At 42.9% G+C, this 23,493-nt stretch overlaps 1 protein-coding gene across 1 annotated transcript in view; it reads right to left on the bottom strand.

Annotated features, from left to right (window-relative positions):
• Positions 1-4,529, bottom strand: part of LOC124776203 (lysosomal acid glucosylceramidase-like) — a 141,788-nt gene extending 137,259 nt beyond the window's left edge. Inside the window, exon 1 of the mRNA XM_047251037.1 lies at positions 4,377-4,529. Coding sequence (XP_047106993.1) covers positions 4,377-4,428 — 52 coding nt within the window. The 5' untranslated portion in view covers positions 4,429-4,529. The remainder of the gene's footprint in view (positions 1-4,376) is intronic.
• Positions 4,530-23,493: the final 18,964 nt, after the last annotated feature.

A 23,493-nucleotide genomic window follows, 5' to 3' on the forward strand; every position in this document is an offset into this window, starting at 1 on the left:
CGCCAACTCTGCACCTGCACACCCTCAACGAAATTTCTACCGTCTCCCTCTCCCAGACCAAGATCTCCAACCCACGTTTACCCATCCTTCCAACTATAAATCCATGTCAGCCATTCTACCTCATCAGGGGTCCCTTCTCCTACTCTACCCAGATTTCCCTACCCATTTTTCTGTATCCCATTCCTTCTCTGGTCCCCTTCTCGCCTTAAAATTGTGGCCTTACTGACACCCACAACTGCTTATCCCTTCCTGCCTCCCACAGTTGACTCCTGGTCCATCGACACCACACATCAGTCCTCCACCTTTACACCCCCCGCACCCTCCTACCCTCCTCAATCCCCAACCTTTGCCCTACAGCAACAACGACAGGGCAGTTCCTTCCTGTTTAAGTAACAGTGAACTGCATCTTTTTCAGATTAGTGTTTTACATCATGTTTTCGATGTATACTTATTGTTTTCAGTTTTACCTTTTGTTTTTCCTCTTTTAAATTACAAATGAAGAAAGTCAAGTTTCGTATATATAAAACTTTCAATAATTTCACCTGTCAAATTTTTTAATTCGCTTGTAAATATCTCACATTTATATTAGTATTTTTCGTCTCGGTTAGTTTTACTTGTCCATGGTCTGAAGAGTGGGATGAATGAACCGCTGACAGCCTCCCTCGCCCCATTACCCCTCCATCCCTCCCCCTCGCCCACAGAGGGGGAGGGCGATGAAATAACTAACAGGGATAATGTCCACTTCAATACTTATACTATTCATGTCGACTAGATCATCTACTTTACTCCATGTACTCGTAAACAAATAGTCTGTTACATAAACTAGCCCTTCATTATTTTTTGTTTGCGACATATTGGCACGGAATTAAATTAAAAATCCCGATTCTGACCAAGATTTCTGAAAGGTTTGCATTGGTTGTCCGACCTGGAACGAACTTGACCACCGCCTGGACGTGCGACGTTCATAGAACATTTGGAGAGTGCAAATTACGAACTTGGCGACTTCATAGTTCTATTCATTCATCAATCATATTTTTACATGTTATCCATTGCAAAATGTAGAGCTTTGAGGAAGAATAAATCTTTACAGTAGCCCTTTATTAACGTCATGGTTTCTAACATCATTACACGTCACTGCTTTCAGGAGTTATACGAAATCCTGTTGCCTTGTGCATAGCTAGGTAGTATTTATGTGGATTTTCGAAAGAAATAGAGCCTCTCGTGTTTAATTGGTACTTTAGACGTTAGGGGACAGGATTGCCTCATAGAAGATGTCTTGATCTAGGTCGTACTATATCACGAATAGAAATACAGATTGTTGTACAAATAACTCATGAGACACCGTATCCATAATGCTTTTAACTTGACATGCGACTGGCATTCGTCGTGGCGTAGATATGTAGAGATTTTAAATTGTTTGGAGGAAAGCATGCAGAAAAATGATGCCTCCTAATCTTTTATGTGAAAACTCATAAAGCATCTTTAAATGAAACAAATGTTGCTAACATTCTACGTCCTATTCATGTCTACGCATTTATTTCCCAATATAGTCACCTCGGCGACGAACACATTTCTCCCAACGAAATACCAGTTTATTGATGCCGTCACTGTAAAACTTTCGACTATGCTGACCTCCGCTTGCACCGCTTCATCTCTATCAAAGTGAAGTCCTCGAAGGTGCTCTATAAGTTCTGTAAACAAATGAAAATCGGATGGAGCCAAGGTGGGACTGTATGGAGGATGACCGATGACGGTGAAGCCACGGCGTTGGACTGTTGCAGATGTAGCAACGCTCGTGTGTGATTTGGCATTGTCATGCTGAAGGATAGGGTGACCCATGTGTGGACGAACTCTTCGAATTTGAAATTCGATTACACATCCACACAGTTGCTTTACATACGGCCATGTTTCACGCCTCAATTCGGAGCCCTCTGGCGGCAGATGGCTGCAACTTGCGTCAGCGGAGCGGGACAGTCGAATAAATCACAATCATGACATGTAATACCTCAGCCGATACTGAAAACAGAGTAGACCATTCAGAGGTACTACTTTACAGCACTCCTTCGTAGATAGCTATCACTTGAGGAACATTAGACAGCCATCCTAAAGTGTTTCAAGACTTTCCCAACGATAACAGAATGAAGGTACCCTATTTCTAAAGTGAGAACGGTGCTGCGATCAGCTGTTGTGAAACATTTAACGCTCGTTCAGTACAGTTTCTAGGTGGTATGCATTTAAATTAAGTGGGTGAAGCGGAATGGTCGCCAAGTCAGCTCATATGTAAGGCGGTTTGGAAAACCGTTTAAAACAAGTGGGCACATAATTGACGCATTGATGTATTGCTCTCAGATTCCTCAGGATACAACTTGCCCACAAAAATTTGATTGACATTCAGTATCGGTGTCACGCAGTTATTGTCCTATTACATAAGTGGTGTGCCTGACGATTTAAAAAAAGTTGTGTAAGGTCATACAGAGGACATCATGGTAGATCATCATGATAACTGATAACAGCAGCCAGTAGTGGCCTAATGATTTTAAGGAAAAAGTTTGCAACTCGTTATTATCAAACAGGAACAACAGGAGTAGTAGTAGTGGTAACAGTACCACAGTAGTTTTATTCATCCGTGGATAATTTTTAGGAAGCTATTGGTATAACAGTTTAAAAGCAACCGACAGTTTTAGTTTGACAAGGATGCCACATGTAATCGGCTGTGGTCTTATAATAGGAACCATCCGAGCATTTGCCTGAAGTGATTTTGCCAAAACAAAAAACTAAAAGACATTTAATGGAGAATAGAAATACGCCTATCGATAAAAAGAAAACGCAGTACTGCGCAGAATAACGATCCACACTGAAAATTTGATACAATAAGCAACAGACTTTTCGTTAGGATTAAATCCTTGTAGGCTACATCACTCGAGATGAATCCTGCGAAATACGAAACGCATGAAATCTCAGTAAGAAAAAGACAACAGGTTAACAGGTATGTCTGTTGCCTCGTGCTACGCATTATCAATTCATTTGCACATGACCTTTTAGGGCATTGCGATCTCGTTCTGCCTATATCTACACGTATTATGCAATCTATATTGAGACCCGAATACAGCCCATCTTCTACAACCACTCAGCATCCTTAAGTATTCGACAGATCTGTCGATCCACTTATGTTACCGCGGTTATTGTGGCTGCTGATCTCTCTCCCACCAAGAGATTTGACACAGAGGCTATAAACACACATTACCGATGGTCACATTGATTTAGATTTTCTGCTGCCTCTGAAAACCACTTCCGTCAACTGATGGGAGTGCTCCACTGCAAAATCCAGGGCAGACTTCATTCACCATTGTTGTCGGTTGTGGCTTTTGTGATCTCTACAAATGTTAATTTAGCAGCAAATTCCTAAATGTCTTTAATCCACTAATACGGAGTAAAGAGTATCCTTCTACAGGCTAAACCTGTTGAATCTCACACGTGCTTTAAACCACAATATACAAGTATATCTTTGCTACTCGTGGCTAAGATTAATACCAAGTGCACAATACATTTGATTCATCTGTCTGATAAACACATGACGCGTAACTGTGATATCTGTTTACACATTGCGTGTAGAAATCGACAGGCCTCACAATTACGCAACTGCACAGACACATACTAAAATCATACTAGGTAATGGTTCCTTCAGTGTGTTAACGAAAACAAAATTACTTGTGTAAAAGGAAATCTGACGACATTCAAAGAGGCGAGGGGTGCCAGCTATCCGTCTGAAGGTACGGGATGAAAACCTTAGGACTGCCTTATAGTGGAGGAGATGGACAGGGAATTAAGTTTGCAGGGCGAATTTTCACTTTGTAGCGGAGTCTGCACAGATTTGAAACTTCCTGGAAGATTAAAATTGTGTGCTGCACCGGAACTACAAACTGGTATCTTTGTCTTTCACGACGAAGTTGTCCACCAATTGAGAATTCAAGCACGTTTCACGACCGGCCCTCACAGCTTTGGACAGTAGAAGCTGTGAAGGCGGTCTTGAGTCGTGCTTGGATGGCTCAGTTGGTAGAGCACTTGTTCGCGAAATGCAAAGGTTTGAACACGTTCGAGTCCTCGTCCGACGTAAAGTTTCAATCTGCCACGAAGTTTGAAATTACTTTATTTTAACGGAACAAACCGGCGATCCCTTACTTCAGAGAATGTTTTAAACTAGATATGCGAATGAAAAATGATAAATTGTTTGACCGATAAAGAAAGCGATAGATCTGCAAACACAGGTGTGGTGTCGTATCGGCAATGAGATGCTACGAGTCGCTATTTAGCGCACAAATTTGATGCCTCAGAACGGTTCGTTTCAGCGGACTGTCTCGCTCATGGACACCACTTACCGACGTTCAGAGCCACCAGTAAGACTGCGGCCGTCAGAAGAGCGGTCGCCATGCTGCCGTGTTGTTGCGATCCCAAAACCCTCCGCCACACTCGCTGACCGCTGATGCACTACGGCCGGTAAGCGAGAGCGCCTCGAGATAGAACCGTAAGTACAAGGTTAACGGCTCGCTGACAAATGATGTACATGACAAACGCGGAAAAATCACGTCAACAACTGGTGGTTAGGCACTAACAAGTATGAAAGGGAGATATTCTTGCGATAAACTTGAAGGTCATTCCTAGATTAAGCTTTTTTCACGTGAAATATTTCACCTTGTTGCCTCGCATTAGCGGCCAAATTCTTTTCCTGTTTCTAACCGCCATATAATTACGTGGCAGTCCGTATCTGTCAAAGTACATATACAAAGAAGTGAAATTTTGCTCTGGATATACTCTTAAGCCCAATGATCAGCTATATGGGGATAAGCAGTCGCTAAACAAACGTTTGGAATTTCTATAGGAAAGATATCTGAATGCTCCATTGTAAAGAATCCATGTTGTCAGTCAGCCAGTCATGTACTGTATCGGTATGTTTACCGTGCGACGTTGTGCCGTATTCAGACACAGAACTTTTACTCGAGAGTGCAGGTTAAGGTTCCCGTTAGTTCCTTAAATCACCTAAGGCGAATGCCGCGTTGGTTCCTTTGAAATACCAGGGTCAATTTCTCTCCCCATTCTTTCCCATTCCGCGCTTGTTTTCCGACTCTGATAGCGTCGTCATCGATGAGACGTTAAACTCTGATGTTCCACCCTTCTTCCTTTGGAGCGTGATTCATACATCATGTTACTTTACAAAGACAGACTTGCACTGATGGGTATAGCCATAAAGTAAAAATAATAGCAATACACAGAAGAACAAACAAGCGAAAATCGTCACAGAGCACTTACTGGTTTGTACATCATTCTTATGTTCGGGCTGTTATACACTACAAGAAGTTCAACTGTTTGAAGTTACGGTAGATTAACGGGGTTAACAGTGATCTGTTTATTGTGTTTCTTTTGGCATAAGACTCAGTACGGCCCGTCCAACTAGTTAGCCTGCTTAGTTGACGATAAATATCGCACAAACAGTATCTCCTTTGCTGGGATGACAACGACTTTATTCATTCATAGGTCAAGTAATACAGAACGTCTTTCAGACGCAGTACACGCAAAGACAAAATCGAGGGAGAACGAATACGACTCTTGTTAACACGTTACTAAGGACTATGCACGGGAATAGAACTGAACACAGAGTAAACATGAACATGAAAATATAAACTGTTATAAACTAATAGAAAACGGCACGGAGTTCGTAGACAAAACATAGCCCTGCTGCCGCCCGGCGCGGAACTAATTTGGCAGCGCCATATCGAACACTCACGCACTACACTGCACCGAACTGCCGGCCGCGCTTGCTACATATCTGTACATATTCAATAATATTATTATTTCAAAGTTCGTCGCTCTTTTCTGCCCATATGTGAAAGTTAACCTCAAGAAATACTGTAGAGATTTTGAAACGGTTTTCACAAATAGATAAATTTACGAGGAATGTTTATGTATAAAATAATAATAATGAGTGTATACTATACGTATTGTGATCTGTTCCACACTTAATTGTTTGTGTCGAGTGACATCTAGGGGCAATGATGGGAACTACGAACTGGTCAGCTACAGACGAGGGGATATCTGGCGGGAAAAGCAGTAAAGTAAGCAACGCCAGCAACTCCAGAGAGCAGCGAAGCTTGACCAGAATATATGTATCTCTATACACATATTATTCAACTCTCCCACCGCGTTTTTATGTCTGTATGTGAAGACTATACTCAGGAGCTCCTGTATGGAATTTGATATGGTTTTTACAGATAGGTATATTTGTATTTATTTATTCATTCTTTATATGGCCTGAATAGATTAGGGCCTTAAGCTCCTGTTTTTACATATGACAAGGAACACTATACCCCAAAATATATTACATAAAACTCACAACAATAGTTATTTGCAGTAATAACAATAATAATTAGGGGCAGTAAAATGATGTTGATTAGTTCAGCACATTTGAAGCTGTGTTTAGTATTATGAGAAGTGGAACGGATAATGGAAGAGTAGAAGATTGAAATGAAAGTGACAATGAATGTTAAGAATGACCAGAATTTCAATAGAGAACTCTGTGGACAAGGGGAGAGAAAAGTTTTGGTGGATGGAGGGTTAACAGGAGTAACCTACCGTATATACCAGTATATGGAAGAGGGCGGTTGTGATAGAAGGTGGACCATCAACTGTCTTTGAAATGTGGAAGGAACTTAATTGCTCTGATGTATTGAGAAAGACTGTTTCTAAGTCGAGACTGAGTCACGAGGAAGGTTTGTATACATAATTTACGCATGAACATAGAAATGCTTTGCAATTGCTAATTATGTATAGGAATTGGCTACACGTCCTAATCTCCTCCTTCCCCCCCTCACCCTGTCCATCTCCTCCTTCCCCCCCTCACCCTGTCCATCTCCTCCTTCCCTCTCTTCGTCTGTCTCCTCCTCCTCCTCCCCCCCCACTCTCTGTCCATTACCTCCACCCCCCCCCCTCTCTCTCTCTCTCTCTCTCTCTCTCTCTCTCTCTCTCTCTCTCGATCTCCTTCTCCCCCTGCCTCTATCCACCTCTCCCTCCCCCCTCCCTCTGTCCATCTCCTCCTTCCCCTTCCGTATGACGATTCCCTCCCCCTCTCTATCTCCTCTCCCCTATCTCCCCTATACCTCTTTCTGACCCTGAGCCTGTATTGTTATTGCCAATGGAACCTTGATTGGAAATTGAAGTCACTTAAAATGAATGGGTAAATCGATTGGGATCATTCTCAAAGAGGATGAGAGAGACTCTTCTGCTGTTAAATCTGTGAAAATACACTCCTGGAAATTGAAATAAGAACACCGTGAATTCATTGTCCCAGGAAGGGGAAACTTTATTGACACATTCCTGGGGTCAGATACATCACATGATCACACTGACAGAACCACAGGCACATAGACACAGGCAACAGAGCATGCACAATGTCGGCACTAGTACAGTGTATATCCACCTTTCGAAGCAATGCAGGCTGCTATTCTCCCATGGAGACGATCGTAGAGATGCTGGATGTAGTCCTGTGGAACGGCTTGCCATGCCATTTCCACCTGGCGCCTCAGTTGGACCAGCGTTCGTGCTGGACGTGCAGACCGCGTGAGACGACGCTTCATCCAGTCCCAAACTTGCTCAATGGGGGACAGATCCGGAGATCTTGCTGGCCAGGGTAGTTGACTTACACCTTCTAGAGCACGTTGGGTGGCACGGGATACATGCGGACGTGCATTGTCCTGTTGGAACAGCAAGTTCCCTTGCCGGTCTAGGAATGGTAGAACGATGGGTTCGATGACGGTTTGGATGTACCGTGCACTATTCAGTGTCCCCTCGACGATCACCAGTGGTGTACGGCCAGTGTAGGAGATCGCTCCCCACACCATGATGCCGGGTGTTGGCCCTGTGTGCCTCGGTCGTATGCAGTCCTGATTGTGGCGCTCACCTGCACGGCGCCAAACACGCATACGACCATCATTGGCACCAAGGCAGAAGCGACTCTCATCGCTGAAGACGACACGTCTCCATTCGTCCCTCCATTCACGCCTGTCGCGACACCACTGGAGGCGGGCTGCACGATGTTGGGGCGTGAGCGGAAGACGGCCTAACGGTGTGCGGGACCGTAGCCCAGCTTCATGGAGACGGTTGCGAATGGTCCTCGCCGATACCCCAGGAGCAACAGTGTCCCTAATTTGCTGGGAAGTGGCGGTGCGGTCCCCTACGGCACTGCGTAGGATCCTACGGTCTTGGCGTGCATCCGTGCGTCGCTGCGGTCCGGTCCCAGGTCGACGGGCACGTGCACCTTCCGCCGACCACTGGCGACAACATCGATGTACTGTGGAGACCTCACGCCCCACGTGTTGAGCAATTCGGCGGTACGTCCACCCGGCCTCCCGCATGCCCACTATACGCCCTCGCTCAAAGTCCGTCAACTGCACATACGGTTCACGTACACGCTGTCGCGGCATGCTACCAGTGTTAAAGACTGCGATGGAGCTCCGTATGCCACGGCAAACTGGCTGACACTGACGGCGGCGGTGCACAAATGCTGCGCAGCTAGCGCCATTCGACGGCCAACACCGCGGTTCCTGGTGTGTCCGCTGTGCCGTGCGTGTGATCATTGCTTGTACAGCCCTCTCGCAGTGTCCGGAGCAAGTATGGTGGGTCTGACACACCGGTGTCAATGTGTTCTTTTTTCCATTTCCAGGAGTGTATTAACTTCAATGACAGTATTTAGCGTAGTTTTAATCTACGAACAAGTAGGATTACAAAGTATTGCACGATTTATATTCTGTACTAGTATCCTAATCATAAGGCTGTAAGCCATAGATACAACTTTCTACATCTACATGTACATCCATACCCCGCAAATCAAAGTGAACCGCATGGCAGAGAATACGTCACATTACAGTTTCTTCCCATTCCATTCACGTCTGGAGCGCGGGAAGAATGATTGTTTGAACGCCACTGTGCATGCTGTAATAATTCTGATTTTGTCCTTTCCTGTTATCTGTTGAAACCAACTGCGAGGAAGAAAACGAAATAGCACACAGCTGGATATGCAACTATTGTTTAAAATTATATACCACATATTATGAAAAAATACATATCAGAGGAACAAGTTGTCTAACGGCTTAAATGCCCTGCTGTCGCAGTTAAAAGTGACTGTGAGAAAGAGCGTTATCTTCCTTGCAGTTGGTTTTAAAAGGTATATACCGTAGCTTATGTCTGGCTGAACGTTTATTGCCATATCATGTAAAAACTTGAAATAAATCAGTCAAAATCTTTACAAGATTTTTACTAACAATGCTTCCCCTTACATGTTATATATACCTATATTTCACATATATTCAAATATATAGCCTATGTCCATCCAAATTTTCTTAGAGAACAGTCTAAAATCCTGAATATATTAAAGAAATATGTACCCTATGTTCATTCGAACGTTTGTATCGACCCTCGTATCATACAGACTTTTGTTTGTTTTGGTTAGAACAGCTGAGTGTCGGTTAGAGCATCAGTGTAAGAGCACCTCGAGTTCCTGATGCTAATGAATCGAGTACACCATTCCTTTTGTTACATATTTTTACAAGCTTCAAACAGGAGTGAGTGACTTCAGTAATGGATAGGAACTGTGATTGCTGTGTCCAGATGCGAGCTAAGTTGGTGGCCTTCCTTCACAGCTCCAGGTGGTGTTGGCTTCTATCACACAGCTTGAGGCTGCTGCCAAGGGGCATCACTGTGAGGGGCCAGATCTGGGGATGCGAAGGACGTCGAGCACATCCCACGTGTCTCCCGATCAGTCCACTGCTGTGGCCTCCCTGGGTACTGCCTGCACTGAGGTTGACCCCTCACCCATGGTCGAGCAGGCAGCAAAAGACTTTCCAAGGGACCGATTTTATGGCCTCCCCAGTTCCTTTGACGAACAAATATCGGGTGTTATCTGTGGCTGAAGAAGTCTCTAAGCCAGATGTAGTCGTCCAACCTGTACCAGAGGATGCTTCTTGCCCCACAAGGTCTGGGCATTCACAGAGGGTGGGTATGCTGGTAGTTTGGAGCTCCAACGTTAGGCGTGTAATGGGGCCACTTGGGAACATGGCTGGCAAGGAGGGGAAGGAATCCAGTATGTACTCCGTATGCATACCGGGGGGAGTCATTCTGGATGTGAAAAGGGTGCTTTCGGATGCCATGAAGAGTACAGGGTGCAGCCAGCTACAGGTGCTGGCTCATGTCAGTACCAATGATGTGTGTCACTTTGGATCAGAGGAGATCCTCTCTGGTTTCGGGCGTCTAGCGGAGATGGTGAAGACTGCCAGTCTTGCTTACGAGATTAAGGTGGAGCTCACCATCTGCAGCATCGTCGATGGAACCGACTATGGTCCTTCGGTGAAGAGCCGTGTGGAGGGTCTGAATCAGAGGCTCAGGCGATACTGGAACTATGTAGGCTGCAGATTCCTTGACTTGCGCCGTCGGGTGGTGGGTTTCTGGGTTCTGCTTAATAGGTCAGAGTCCACTACACACAGGAAGCGGCTTTACCGGTAGCGGGGGCTGTGTGGAAGGGACTGGGCGGTTTTTTAGGTTAGAGGGTCTCAGGAAACCACAGAAAGGGCGTCCTTCTAAAAGGGGGCAGGTAGAACAATGTGAGTGCAGGCTTTCTCGGCGAATTTTATGTATGAAGTCTTCATGTGGTGTCAGCCGAGTAGCGTCGTCGTCTCGTAGCAACGATTCGATGGAATGCGTCTCCATCATCTTCAGGAGAAGTGAAGATGATGGAGACGCATTCCATAGAAACGTTGCTACGAGACGACGACGCTACTCGGCTGATAACCTGTGAAGGCTTCAAAAACAGAGTTAGTTAGTTGTAGAAACAATCGGTATTGTAGTTGTAAATTGTCGTAGCTGCGCTGGGAAAGAACCAGAACTCCAAGCCCTAATAGAGAGCACTGAAGCTCAAATAGTTATAGGTATGGAAAGCTGACTAAAGTCGGAAATAAGTTCGGCCGAAATGTTTCAAACGACCTAACAGTGTTCAGAAATGATAGATTAAATACAGTCGTTGGTGGAGTATTTATTGTTGTCAGAACTGGTTTACCTTGTAGTGAAATTGAAGTAGATAGTTGGTACGAAATATAATGGGCAGAGATTTTACCTGACAATCGGACTAACGTATTAATTGGCTCGTTTTACCGACCCCCCGACTCGGAAGATATACTTGCTGAACAGTTCAAAGAAAATGTGAGCCTCATTTCAAATAAGTACCCCACACATACAATTATAGTCGGTGGTGACTTCAATCTACCCTGGATGTGCTGGAAAAATTAGACGTTTAAAGCCAACAGCAGGCATAAAACGTCATCCGAAATTGTAGTGAATGCTTTCTCAGAAAATTATTTTGAACAGTTAGTTCATGAGCCCACTCGAAGAGTGAATGGTTGCGAAAGCATTCTTGACCTCATAGCAACAATTAATCCTGAACAAATAGGGAGTATCATGACGGATACAGGGATTAGCGACCACAAGGCAGTTACTGCTAGGCTGAATACCGTAATATCCACAACCATCAAAAAGAATGCAAAGTACATCTATTTAAAAAAAGCTGATGAAAATGCTCTTATCGCCTTTTTAAGAGACAGTCTTCACTCCTTCCGATCTGACCATGTAAGCGTAGAAAAGATGTGGAGTGACTTCAAAGAAATAGTATCGACGGAAATTGAGAGATATGTACCCCATAAATTAATAAGTGTTGGTGCTGATCCCCAATGGTACCCAAAAACGGGTCAGATAGCTGTTGTAGAAGCAACGAAAAAAGCAACCCAAATTTAAAAGAACGCAAAATCCCCAACATTGGCAAAGTTTTGCAGAAGTTCGAAAAATAGCACATAATTCAGTGCGAGATGCTTACAATAATGTCCAAAACCAAACTGTCACGGAACGTGGCAGAAAACCCAAAGAGATTCTGGTCATACATAAAGCACACCATTAGCAAGACGCAATCAATACCTTCACTACGCGATAACAACGGTGAAGTCACTGATGACGGTAGCACTAAGGCAGTTATTAAACACGGTCTTCCGAAACTCCTACACCAAAGAGGACGAACTAAATATTCCTGAATTCCAATCAAGAACAACTGCCAAGAAGAGAAACTTATAAGTAGATATACTCGGTGTAGCAAAGCAGCTTTAATCACTTCATAATGGCAAGGCCTCCCGTCCAGACTGAATAAACTGTATACCAGTTAGGTTCGTTTCAGAGTATGCTAATATAACAGCTCCATATTTAGCAATTATATACAACCGCTCGCTCACAAAAAGATCCGCACCAACACCCAGAAAGAGAAATAGGAGTAATCCGCTGAATTGCGGGCCCATATCACTACAGTCGATTTGCAATAGTGTTTTGGAACATATACTGTGTTCGAACATTATGAATTACCTCGAAGAAAACGATTTATTGACACATAGTCAGCACGGATTCAGAAAATATCGTTCTTATGAAACACAACCAGCTCTTTATACTTATGAAGTGATGAGTGCTATCGACAAGCGATGTCACTAATTGTTGACACCAAGAATAACTCCGAAAGTATGATAGGAGGTGACAAGTTTGTGAGACAAATGTTGCATGGGACAACGGGGGTTTTTTGTTGCTAAGTGGGGACCTAGCAACATTTGTCCCACAAACTTGTCAGCTCCTATCATACTTTCGGAGATATGAAGGTCGAGTTTGTTTCTTTTTTTTTCTTTTTTTTTTTTTTTTTAGTGGAATGCTATAGTTTGGTACTTATGTTCTTATAGCCGCTATCGTGACGAATCCAATGACGTATAACAGTAAGGTCTTTGAAGGTCAACGAAGGTCACAAAGGTCGTACTAACGTCCATTTACAGAAGGTATTCGAAGTGATGGCCATTGGTATCAATACAGTGCTGCAATCTTCTCATCATGGATTGAGTGATATTTTTATCACTTCTGCACTTATCGAAGCACATGCTCTGACAATTCTCTCTCGCATATCTTCTGGTTTAGTTGGAACGTCTTTATAAACAATGTCTTTTACGAATTCCCACAAGAAAAAATCCAGAGGCGTCAAGTTTGGCGAACGAGCCGGCCTTGACACATCTCCTCCGCATCCAATCCAACGATTTGGGAGTTGTCTCTGCAACTCACTTCTAGCCATCAGCGGAAAATGTGCCGGATACCCTTCGTTTTGATACCAGAGCCTGTTCCTTGTTCCCAAAGGAATGTCTTCCAACAACAGACCTAATGTTTCTTACAGGAATGTGGTGTACTTTCTACCCTTGAGGTTTCCTCCGATGAAATAGGGGACTATAAAGCCACCACATTTGGTGTCAGAATAGCGGACTTCGTCTGTACAGTACGATGTTCGAGCCCACTGCCCACAGTACAGTCACAAGACGTGGTGAGTGCCGACAAAATTGTTCTTTTTGAGTGTTGGACTTTTTTTTCTTGTTTGTGTTTTGAGGATGGCCTGCCATGAGTCACATTTTAGACGTTTTCGTAGGCGTATTATTTTTTTGTCAGAATAAGTGTTAGTGTGTTTGGATCTGTAAGATTTATTATTTTTTGTGGCATTTAATTAATTTTGTATTGGTTTATGATGTTACCGAGTATGATGATACTGAGGTGTAGGGAATCAGGTTATTCTTGTACTTAAATGTTCTGTTTCGAGATTAACTGGGAATGAAAGCAACACAATGGCAGAGTGAGAGACGCAAGTTGTGTCGGAACCAGAAGCGGTACGGATTTTGTTGGAAAAAGTAGCACAGTTGACAGAAGACAATACGCAGTTGAGAAATGAATTAATATCTAGAGGTGAGCGGGAAACCCCATCTGATCAGTCGTTGTTGCCTAGGGTGCAGGAGATTGGTCCAGCTGCTGCGAGTTTGATTATTCCATTTTCTGGCAAGGCATCTGAGGATGTGCATTCGTTTGTGGAGGACTTGGAGAGTACAGCGATGATGAATGGTTGGTCTATTGAGCAGTTGTTACATATAGCCAAGATTAGATTAACGGGTGAAGTGAAAACATATATAAGGTGTTCTGAGGCCGTAAGGAAGGCAGGACACTGTAAGCAGTTAAAGGAAGGGCTTTTACAAAGGTACAAAAAACAGAATAGTGCTCGGTACTTTAGAGAGAGGTTAAGTACAATGTCAAAGCGACAGAAGGAGACGATGGAGAAATTTGCGGACAGGATAAGGGAAATTAATAAGCATACTTACGAGTTGGGTCAAAGCAATGAAGCGAACAGTGTTCTGTTGCAAGAGGCCGAACAAAGGGCACTTGATGTATTTTTGTGAGGGTTACTGGCGCATATGTCACGGAAAGTGCGTGAAGGGACTCCAAAAAAATTGTATTCGGCCATTCAGCTGGAAATTCAATGTGAGGAAATAGACGTGTCAACAGGGGTATGCGAGCGGCAAACTGTGTTTACAGTGGGTGTGAAATGTTTTAAGTGTGGTCTTACAGGACATGTGCAGAGGCAATGTACCCAGTTACCGAGAAATAAAGGAAGGGTTGGAAATCAGCAGTAGGGAGGATGGAGAAGTGGAGATAGGAGATGTGGACAAGCGTTCTATGGCAGAGGGCCTAAGGGAGCTCCCGTTTAATTTCAATGCTACGAATATGTATGCAGAGGTGGAATGTTCAGTGGCAGGATCCATAGGAACCAAACAGTTTAAGATTTTGTTGAACACAGGGGCACAAGTGTCAGTGGCTACTAGGAATATAATGGGACGAAGGAAGCTAGACCCAACACGTTATAGGTTGCTTGGAGTGGGGGATAAGGAGGTCACGCCTTTGGGGTTGGTGACAGTTGACTTTCGAATAGAGAAAGTCCGATTCAATGCATGCTTGGAGGTCGTACCATGGGTAAGCGAGGACTACGACATGATCCTAGGAGTAGATTTTTTGCATCAACATCACGCCAAAATTGACCTTGGACAACGAAATGTGGAAATTGGTGGAATGTTATTTCAGCTAGGAGAAACTGTTGTCAATACAGAGCTGTCGCGAGGGGCGTTCAACGTAATGAACAAACCAATTGAACCGTGTACATTAGCATTAAGGCTTAATTCGCATGAGTGTGTGTGTAGTGGCATCAGTAAGTCGCTTTGGGTAAGTGGGGAGTCAAATCTACCTGTGGGTACAGTATGTGCTATTGAACCATAAGAGGATAACGAAGTTTTGGATCCATTGTGTTGTTTTGTGAAATGTACTCTTACAGGAGGGGAACGAGTAGTTCCCGTGAACGTGGATAATTTTGGCGCTGTAGACGCGAGTTTGAGGAAAGGAGTTTTAGTAGGAAATTTGGATGACAAAGATTGGTGTTCGAGAGGTAGGAGAAGCGATCAACCACAAGCTACCGATAGAACTGCATTGTGTGACAAAATTAAGCATTTGAAAGAAGGAGAAAGAGAGCATATGGATGAATTAATGTGGGAATTAAGGATTCGTATTTTTCCACAAGAGACGTTACCAGCAACTCCATTAGTTCAACATAGGATATCAATAGGGAATGAGGAACCTGTTTAACGTAAACCATACAGAACACCGAGGTATTTGCAGCCGATTGTGGAGGATTTCATTGATCAGCTGCTTGCGGACGGTATTATAGAGCATAGTAATAGTTGCTGGGAAGCGGGTATTGTCGTTCTGCCTAAAAATCTATGGATGGAACTAGGAAATACAGGTTCTGTTGTGACTACCGATACCTCAATAATAAGACAGTAACGGACACATACCCCATTCCATAACATATCGGAGACTTTGTATCACTTAGGACAGTGCCAGTACTTTTCTACGATGAATTTGACAAGTGTTTATCATCAGTTAGAGGTGGCTCCAGAGGATCGTCCAAAAACTGCTTTCTCTACTCCTGGAGGCGATTACCAGTGCATTAGAATGCCATTCGGTTTAAAAAACGCTCCGTCAACGTGTCAGAGGTTCCTAGACAGTGCCTTGAGGGGTTTGAAACCCCGGCAGTGCCTGATCTATTTGGATGGTATTGTAGTGTTTTCAAGTATTATGGAGTAACATAGACAGTGGTTAAGGGAAGTCTTTATGCGGTTAAGAGCAGCTCGTTTGACCTTGAGCCTGGAGAAGTGTCATTTTGCATTAGAAGAAGTAAAATATTTGGATCAGTAAGGACGGAGTGCGAAGAAATCCGACGTTGGTACAGGCTATAAGGAATTTTCGGGAATCCAAAACAGTTAAGGAAGTGCAGTCATTCATCGGAATTTGCAATTTCTATCGAACGTTCGTGAAGGGTTTTGCGGATTTAGCACAGTCGTTGACGCAGTTGTTACAGAAGGGTGTGAAATTTAAGTGGACAGAAGAGTGACAGACAGCGTTTGACAAACTGAAAGAAGTGTTAATATCACCTAGTTCTTGTGTTTCCAGATTTAGAAAAGGAGTTTATACTAGCATGCGATGCATCCAATCAATAATTAGGGTGTGTTCTTAGTCAGGAAACTGATGGGAAAGAACATCCTGTAGCCTAGGCAGCAGAGAGGAATTACTCAACAACTGAGAGGGAGATGCTTAGCGTAATCTATGTATACCATATTCGCAGAGAACAGATTTGAGTCAGATACAGTTACAACGATTACCAGAAGCGACATGTCCATTTTATTTGTTGGGGATTGATGTCTTAGTGTAACAATACGAGTCAAGATAGATGTAACGGAACTTGAGTAGCGTATTTGCCTCTATTGGTTACGGTAGAGCGATCGATCTTTCGGTCCTGTCTGCATATTTATATATAATATTGCCTGAATAAAGGCTGGGCGAGTGTAAAGCTATCGTTAAAAACGCACGCCGCGCGATTTGTTACGATTTGGTCGGACATAATAATAATAACAAGCTTTTGAATACAATTAAAATATAACGGCGATACCTGTTTAGTGTTATTGTAAATAATATGTAGTAAATTAATGAGTAAGGTAGCCGATCTATAAGAAGAGGTAAAATTGGGCATATTGAGGTGTTTTACTTCATATCGACGAATCCGATGATACGGTGTCTTCTTTTTTTTTTTTGTTTACTCTTAGAAATAAACAAGTAAAGAAGTGCTAATTGTGCGTAGTGAAAAAATATGGGGGCGAGTTTTAAATAACTACGGTATACAATCAGAGTAACAAAAGGACATTTAGTTACACAGAAATGGCGGATAGCTAAGTGTGGTCATGAAATTGAATACACCTACAGGGCGGTCAATTCCGGGATAAATCTATACGCATCTCACGAGGGACGCGATATTGAGACCGTTTTTTTTTTTAATTATATCGCGGAGAGCGGGCTCCAATTTATCAAAAGAAAAAAATGTATCATTATCATTGACTGTTGGTGTCGAGCACCCAAAACTGTTCATCAAAGGGTTTCGATGGAACTTGGGAGTTAGGGTTCAGGCACTCGCATATACTCCACATCAGAGTGTGAATGAGTGGTGAATGCGAAATAAAACTGTAAACAAAGTTACGTTAAATAAAACAGAAGAAACAAGAGAATTTGTTCGTATCTGTTATTATTCTAAAAACTGTAACATTTCTTATCGTTGTACGAAGCCTTTGTAGACGATCTTCATGACAATTTGCTTCGAAGGGATCTCGTTATGAGTTAAGTTTTGGGGACCTGGTCAAGACGGGGTGGTTCGTAGATCCTAACTACTGCAGCTATTCTGGAATCAGATGCTACTGTGACCGTTGTGTGTTGTCAATGACTTATGGTTACCATAGCTCATGCTCTAAGATCGACGCGCCTTTCCACTTGGTATAACGATGCCTCATGGCAACAACGACAACGTCGACGACGAAGGAAGGTACGGTAGATTAGGACCTTTTAGGCGAACACCATCAGGAAACAGATTCGTTCTGATAATAATAGACCATTTTTCGAGGCGTGTCGAGATGGTGGCTATGCCAAATCGACAGGCAGCAATGGTCGCGCAATCATTAGTAAACAACTGGATTTTGAAGTTTGGTGTATGGGAGACAATAATTACTGACCAACTTCATATCAGATTTAATGAAGGAGCTGTGTAAGTTGTTGAATGTAAAGTAGTTGATGATGAGCACCTTGCATCCACAGGCCAATGGAAGGACAGAACAGGTACACAGAACAATTGGGAAGGTGCTGATTTTTTATGTGGATTCTTACCACCATCAGTGGGACGAGTATTTGAATCATATTGTATGCGCATACAATGCAAAAGTCCATACAAATAGCAGCAGATGCGGCGCCAGCGTTCCAGTCCACGTCGGGTCGCTGGTTCGACCCTCTGAGGCCGACGCAAGGTCCAAAGCCAGCCAGCGGCGGGCCACTCCACGGCTCGATACCACGGTCAGTCGTCCTCGCTTCCAACACACACTGGAGGCATCCCAAAGCGAGGGCTGCAAATTCGGACGCCGGATCATGCGCCTTGTTGTCACTGTGATCCCAGCCACGCTGGCGAGAAGGAAACAGCTGGCCGCCTGCGACTCACACCGAGCAGCGCTGAGTCGACAGGGACGCAGACCACCAAGTCAACTGCCGGCATCCTGATGAAGCCACAACTCCACTGGTGTACAAAGCTCGACACGGCATTGCATTGCACGGGCCGCTGGGGTGCTTCCTCAGCATTGTGGGGCCCTGTAATGCAGACTGAGATGTATGAGGGCATTGTGGCTGGAAACAATAAATCACTTGGAAAACTCGGATGAGTCTTAATAGGGTGCCTTCTACCTCTTCCCACTACATTTGGTCATCCTGATACATTCAGTGGCAGAAGTTACCTCTATAGTTCTCATGTCGGCAGTTGATGTGGTGTGTTGTCACGTGTGTGAACACTGCACCTTTTGCTCCGACATAAAATAAAAATAACCTTTCCTCGAAGAAAAAAAGCTTAGTTAAGAAGTTTAATATAAAATTTGCAATGCCACGTACTATACGATTGCACAGAGTGGGAACTTTGATATCGTGCAGGCTGCAGCACAATAAATGAGACAAACGAAAATTGGTTTCTTCTTCTTTTTCGCCAAAAAAAGTAACAAAGTAGATAAATAAATAAAATTTTTAACCTGTTGTGAAGTATATTTCACACATTATCAGATATTCTGCTTATGTTCTTTTCATATAAACATGTGTTTAAAAATGTAAAACATTCCCAGTGTCAACATGTTTTGTTAAATGGGTGTCATTAAATCAAAGCTCAGATATTTACCACAGAGCTTTCGTATTAATTACAGTAATGGGGGGTTGACTTGATACTTCCCCATAATTTCTACAAGAAATTTAAGTAGAGTCGGGTTTTACATACTGAAGCCCACACATGTTACAGCATTTAAGAAACTGCTGATTAGTTTATCATAGCTTTTCAGGGGTTCCGGCATTTTCTTGGGGAAAATATGATAGGGTTGAGTAGAAGCCGACAACATTCTCAGAATAATAACGTTTCAAACATTTTACTGTAGGTTGCCGTCCTGACAGCTTATTTCAAAATATTTTGAACAATCATGAAGATGATACCAGAGAGAAAACCCAATGTTAAATTTCCATTCAGTCACCAATAAACTATGTGTATTTCCAAGCTTGTATTGTCGAACTTCTTATTTAAATTACCAAATTGTTTAACAATATCAAAAATGAAAATGAGTGCAGAGCAAAAAATGCCGCCCTCATTAAGGTGCCGCCCCTAGGCCGGTGCCTAGTAGGCCTGTATGCAAATACAGATACTTCAACACACACCCTGCTGATCACCTTGAAAGGGTACAGTACCACCTGACATTGAAAATAGGTACAACATTCTTCGTTATTCTTGTCACTACAACATATTTTTTCTAATAATAACTCAATTTCAATTAATACAGCGAAGCCGGATACCAGTGTGGGAAAGAATGACAATTTATTTATTTAATTGATCACATGTGCACTCACACAAAATAAATCCCTACATCCAGTTTGGTGAGATCTGTGAAATGAATGAATGTATGGTCGTCTGCTAACTGCAGATAGTGAATGTGATTATATGATCATCTTTGAGACGATATTTTGGTTACCTTTGGTGGAACCAAAGAGATGAAATGTACCAGAGCTTTGAGCGCCTGAAATGTGGCTGACCAATGGGTAGCATCGTCTTCCCCCACCTCGACGGCCATGTTTCAGCACTCTGCCGCTGGATCTAGTGTTGGTAAGACCTGTCTTAGGTGTGCTCTGTAAAGACAAAAGAGTGGAGACATAGTATGCATGTGAAATACTTAAGAGTAGTTTGGAATTATAATTTCTCTATTTCAGGAACTTTTGTGGGGAGAATTAAATGTCAGGCAAGTAATATTAAGGGGATCGTAGTAATCTTCGGAAGTGACCAACGGTCACAATGAAACCACGTGTAGCAATAAGTTGGAATACTTCCGAGTGCTTAAGTTAAGCTGAATTCCTAGCGTGTGTACTATAAGTTGGAAATATTTAAGAAACGGCGTGTGCAGGACTTGAAATTAGAGACGAGTACTTCCACGTGGTGAGTACTGTGTGAGTCTCAATCTGTGTATGAGACAAAGGATAAAGAGAAGTACTCGTCCATGGTATCAGTTGAGGACTCGCGTGCGTGATGAAAATGTTCTTTACTTTGCGTGTTATGTTTCCGTGTGACACTTGATTCAAACTATAATACTCTGCGAGAGAAGCAAGGTGAGTCAGCCGTCTATCCAGCAACGCCACTTGGCTTGCATTGCACAGGAAGATGTGCATTTATCCTCCAGAGTTCATAGTAGGAAAGAAAAATTACGAAGTGGGGCAGTGTCGTATGAAACTGGGATAAACACTAATTGAAGTGGGAAAGGTGAAAGTGATGTGATTATAACGTTGTGACTATTCTTTGTATTGTATATTGCCAGCGTGATGTATTTCAGGAAATGTTTCAGAGGCAGTGGGTTATGCATGTTCCTTTTTGTACCGCTCGGTCTGGAGGAAATTTTCATACTGATGGGTGTGAGAGTCGAAGTGTGAGATATAGAAAAAGATCCACCATCCTATCCAGAAAGTGCACTGTAGCGTTAAATAATTACGAGACCATAAGATAGAGAATCACCAATGTAAAGCCATGCCCACTGGGCGGAATTACTCATGTGTTATTGTTGTAGGTTATAGAATTTGTGTGTTTAGGTTAGGTAGGTAACTTAATCATAGCTAATACTTGGTTTAAGTATCATGAAAGAAGGTTGTATACACGGAAGAACCCTGGAGATACTAAAAGGTATCAGATATATTACTTAATGGTAAGACAGAGATTTAGGAACCAGGTTTTAAATTGTAAGACATTTCCAGGGGCAGATGTGGTCTCTGACCACAATCTATTGGTTATGAACTGTAGATAAAAACTGAACAAACTGCAAAAAGGTGCGAATTTAAGGAGATGGGACCTGGATAAACTGAAAGAACCAGAGATTGTACAGAGTTTCTGGGAGAGCATAAGGATACAATTGACAGGCATGGGGGAAAGACATACAGTAGAAGAAGAATAGGTAGCTTTGAGGGATGAAATAGTGAAGGCAGAAGAGGATCAAATAGGTAAAAAGACGAGGGCTAGTAGAAACCCTTGGGTATCAGAAGAAATATTGAATTTAATTGATGAAAGGAGAAAATGTAAAAATGCAGTAAATGAAGCAGGCAAAAAGGAATACAAACGTCTCAAAAATGATGTCGACAGGAAGTGCAAAATGGCTAAGCAGGGATGGCTAGAGGACAAATGTAAGGCTGTAGAGGTTTATCTCACTAGGGGTAAGATAGATACTGCATGCAGGAAAATTAAAGAGACCTTTGGAGAAAGGAGAACCACTGGCATGAATATCAAGAGCTTTGATGGAAACCCAGTTCTAAGCAAAGGAGGGAAAGCAGAAAGGTGGAAGGAGTATACAGAGGGCCTATACAAGGGCGATGTACTTGAGGACAATATTATGGAAATGGAAGAGGATGTAGATGAAGATGAAATGGGAGATATGATATTGCGTGAAGACTTTGACAGAGCACTGAAAGACCTGAGTCGAAACAAGGCCCCGGGAGTAGACAACATTCCATTAGAACTACTGACAGCCTTGGGAGAGCCGGTCCTGACAAAACTCTACCACCTTGTGAGCAAGATGTATGAGACAGACGAAATACCCTCAGACTTCAAGAGAATATAATAATCCCAATCCCAAAGAAAGCAGGTGTTGACAGATGTGAAAATTACCGAACTATCAGTTTAATAAGTCACAGCTGCAAAATACTAACGCGAATTCTTTACAGACGAATGGAAAAACTAGTAGAAGCCGACCTCGGGGAAGATCAGTTTGGATTCTGTAGAAATATTGGAACACGTGAGGCAATACTGACCCTACGACTTATCTTACAAGCTAGATTAAGGAAAGGCAAACCTACGTTTCTAGCATTTGTAGAATTAGAGAAAGCTTTTGACAATGTTGATTGGAATACTCTCTTTCAAATTCTGAAGGTGGCAAGGGTAAAATGCAGAGAGCGAAAGGCTATTTACAATTTGTACAGAAACCACATGGCAGTTACAAGAGTCATGGGGTATGAATGGGAAGCAGTGGTTGGGAAGGGAGTGAGACAGGGTTGTAGCCTATCCCCGATGTTATTCAATCTGTATATTGAGATAGCAATAAAGGAAACAAAAGAAAAGTTCGGAGTAGGTATTAAAATCCATGGAGAAGAAATAAAAATGTTGAGGTTCGTCGATGACATTGTAATTCTGTCAGAGACAGCAAAGGACTTGGAAGAGCAGTTCAATGGAATGGACAGTGTCTTGAAAGGAGGATATAAGATGAACATCAACAAAAGCAAAACGAGGATAATGGAATGTAGTCGAATTAAGTCGGGTGTTCCTGAGGGAATTAGATTAGGAAATGACATACTTATAGTAGTAAAGCAGTTTTGCTATTTGGGGAGCAAAATAACTGTTGATGGTCGAAGTAGAGAGGATATAAAATGTAGACTGGCAATGGCAAGGAAAGCGTTTCTTAAGAAGAGAAATTTGTTAACATCGAGTATTGATTTAAGTGTCAGGAAGTCGTTTCTCAAAGTATTTGTATGGAGAGTAGCCATGTATGGAAGTGAAACGTGGACGATAAATAACTTAGACAAGAAGAGTAAAAGCTTTCGAAATGTGGTGCTACAGAAGAATGCTGAAGATTAGATGGGTTGATCACATAACTAATGAGGAGGTATTGAATAGAACTGTGGAGAAGAGGAGCTTGTGGCACAACTTGACTAGAAGAAGGGATCGGTTGGTAGGACATGTTCTGAGACATCGAGGGATCACCAATTTAGTATTGAAGGACAGCGTGGAGGGTAAAAATCGTAGAGGGAGACCAAGAGATGAATACACTAAGCAGATTCAGAAGGATGTAGGTTGCAGTAGGTACTGGGAGATGAAGAAGCTTGCACAGGATAGAGTAGCATGGAGAGCTGCATCAAACCAGTCTCAGGATTGAAGACCACAAC

The sequence above is a fragment of the Schistocerca piceifrons genome, chromosome 2 (assembly GCF_021461385.2).
Source record: "Schistocerca piceifrons isolate TAMUIC-IGC-003096 chromosome 2, iqSchPice1.1, whole genome shotgun sequence".
Classification (NCBI taxonomy): Eukaryota; Metazoa; Arthropoda; class Insecta; order Orthoptera; family Acrididae; genus Schistocerca; species Schistocerca piceifrons.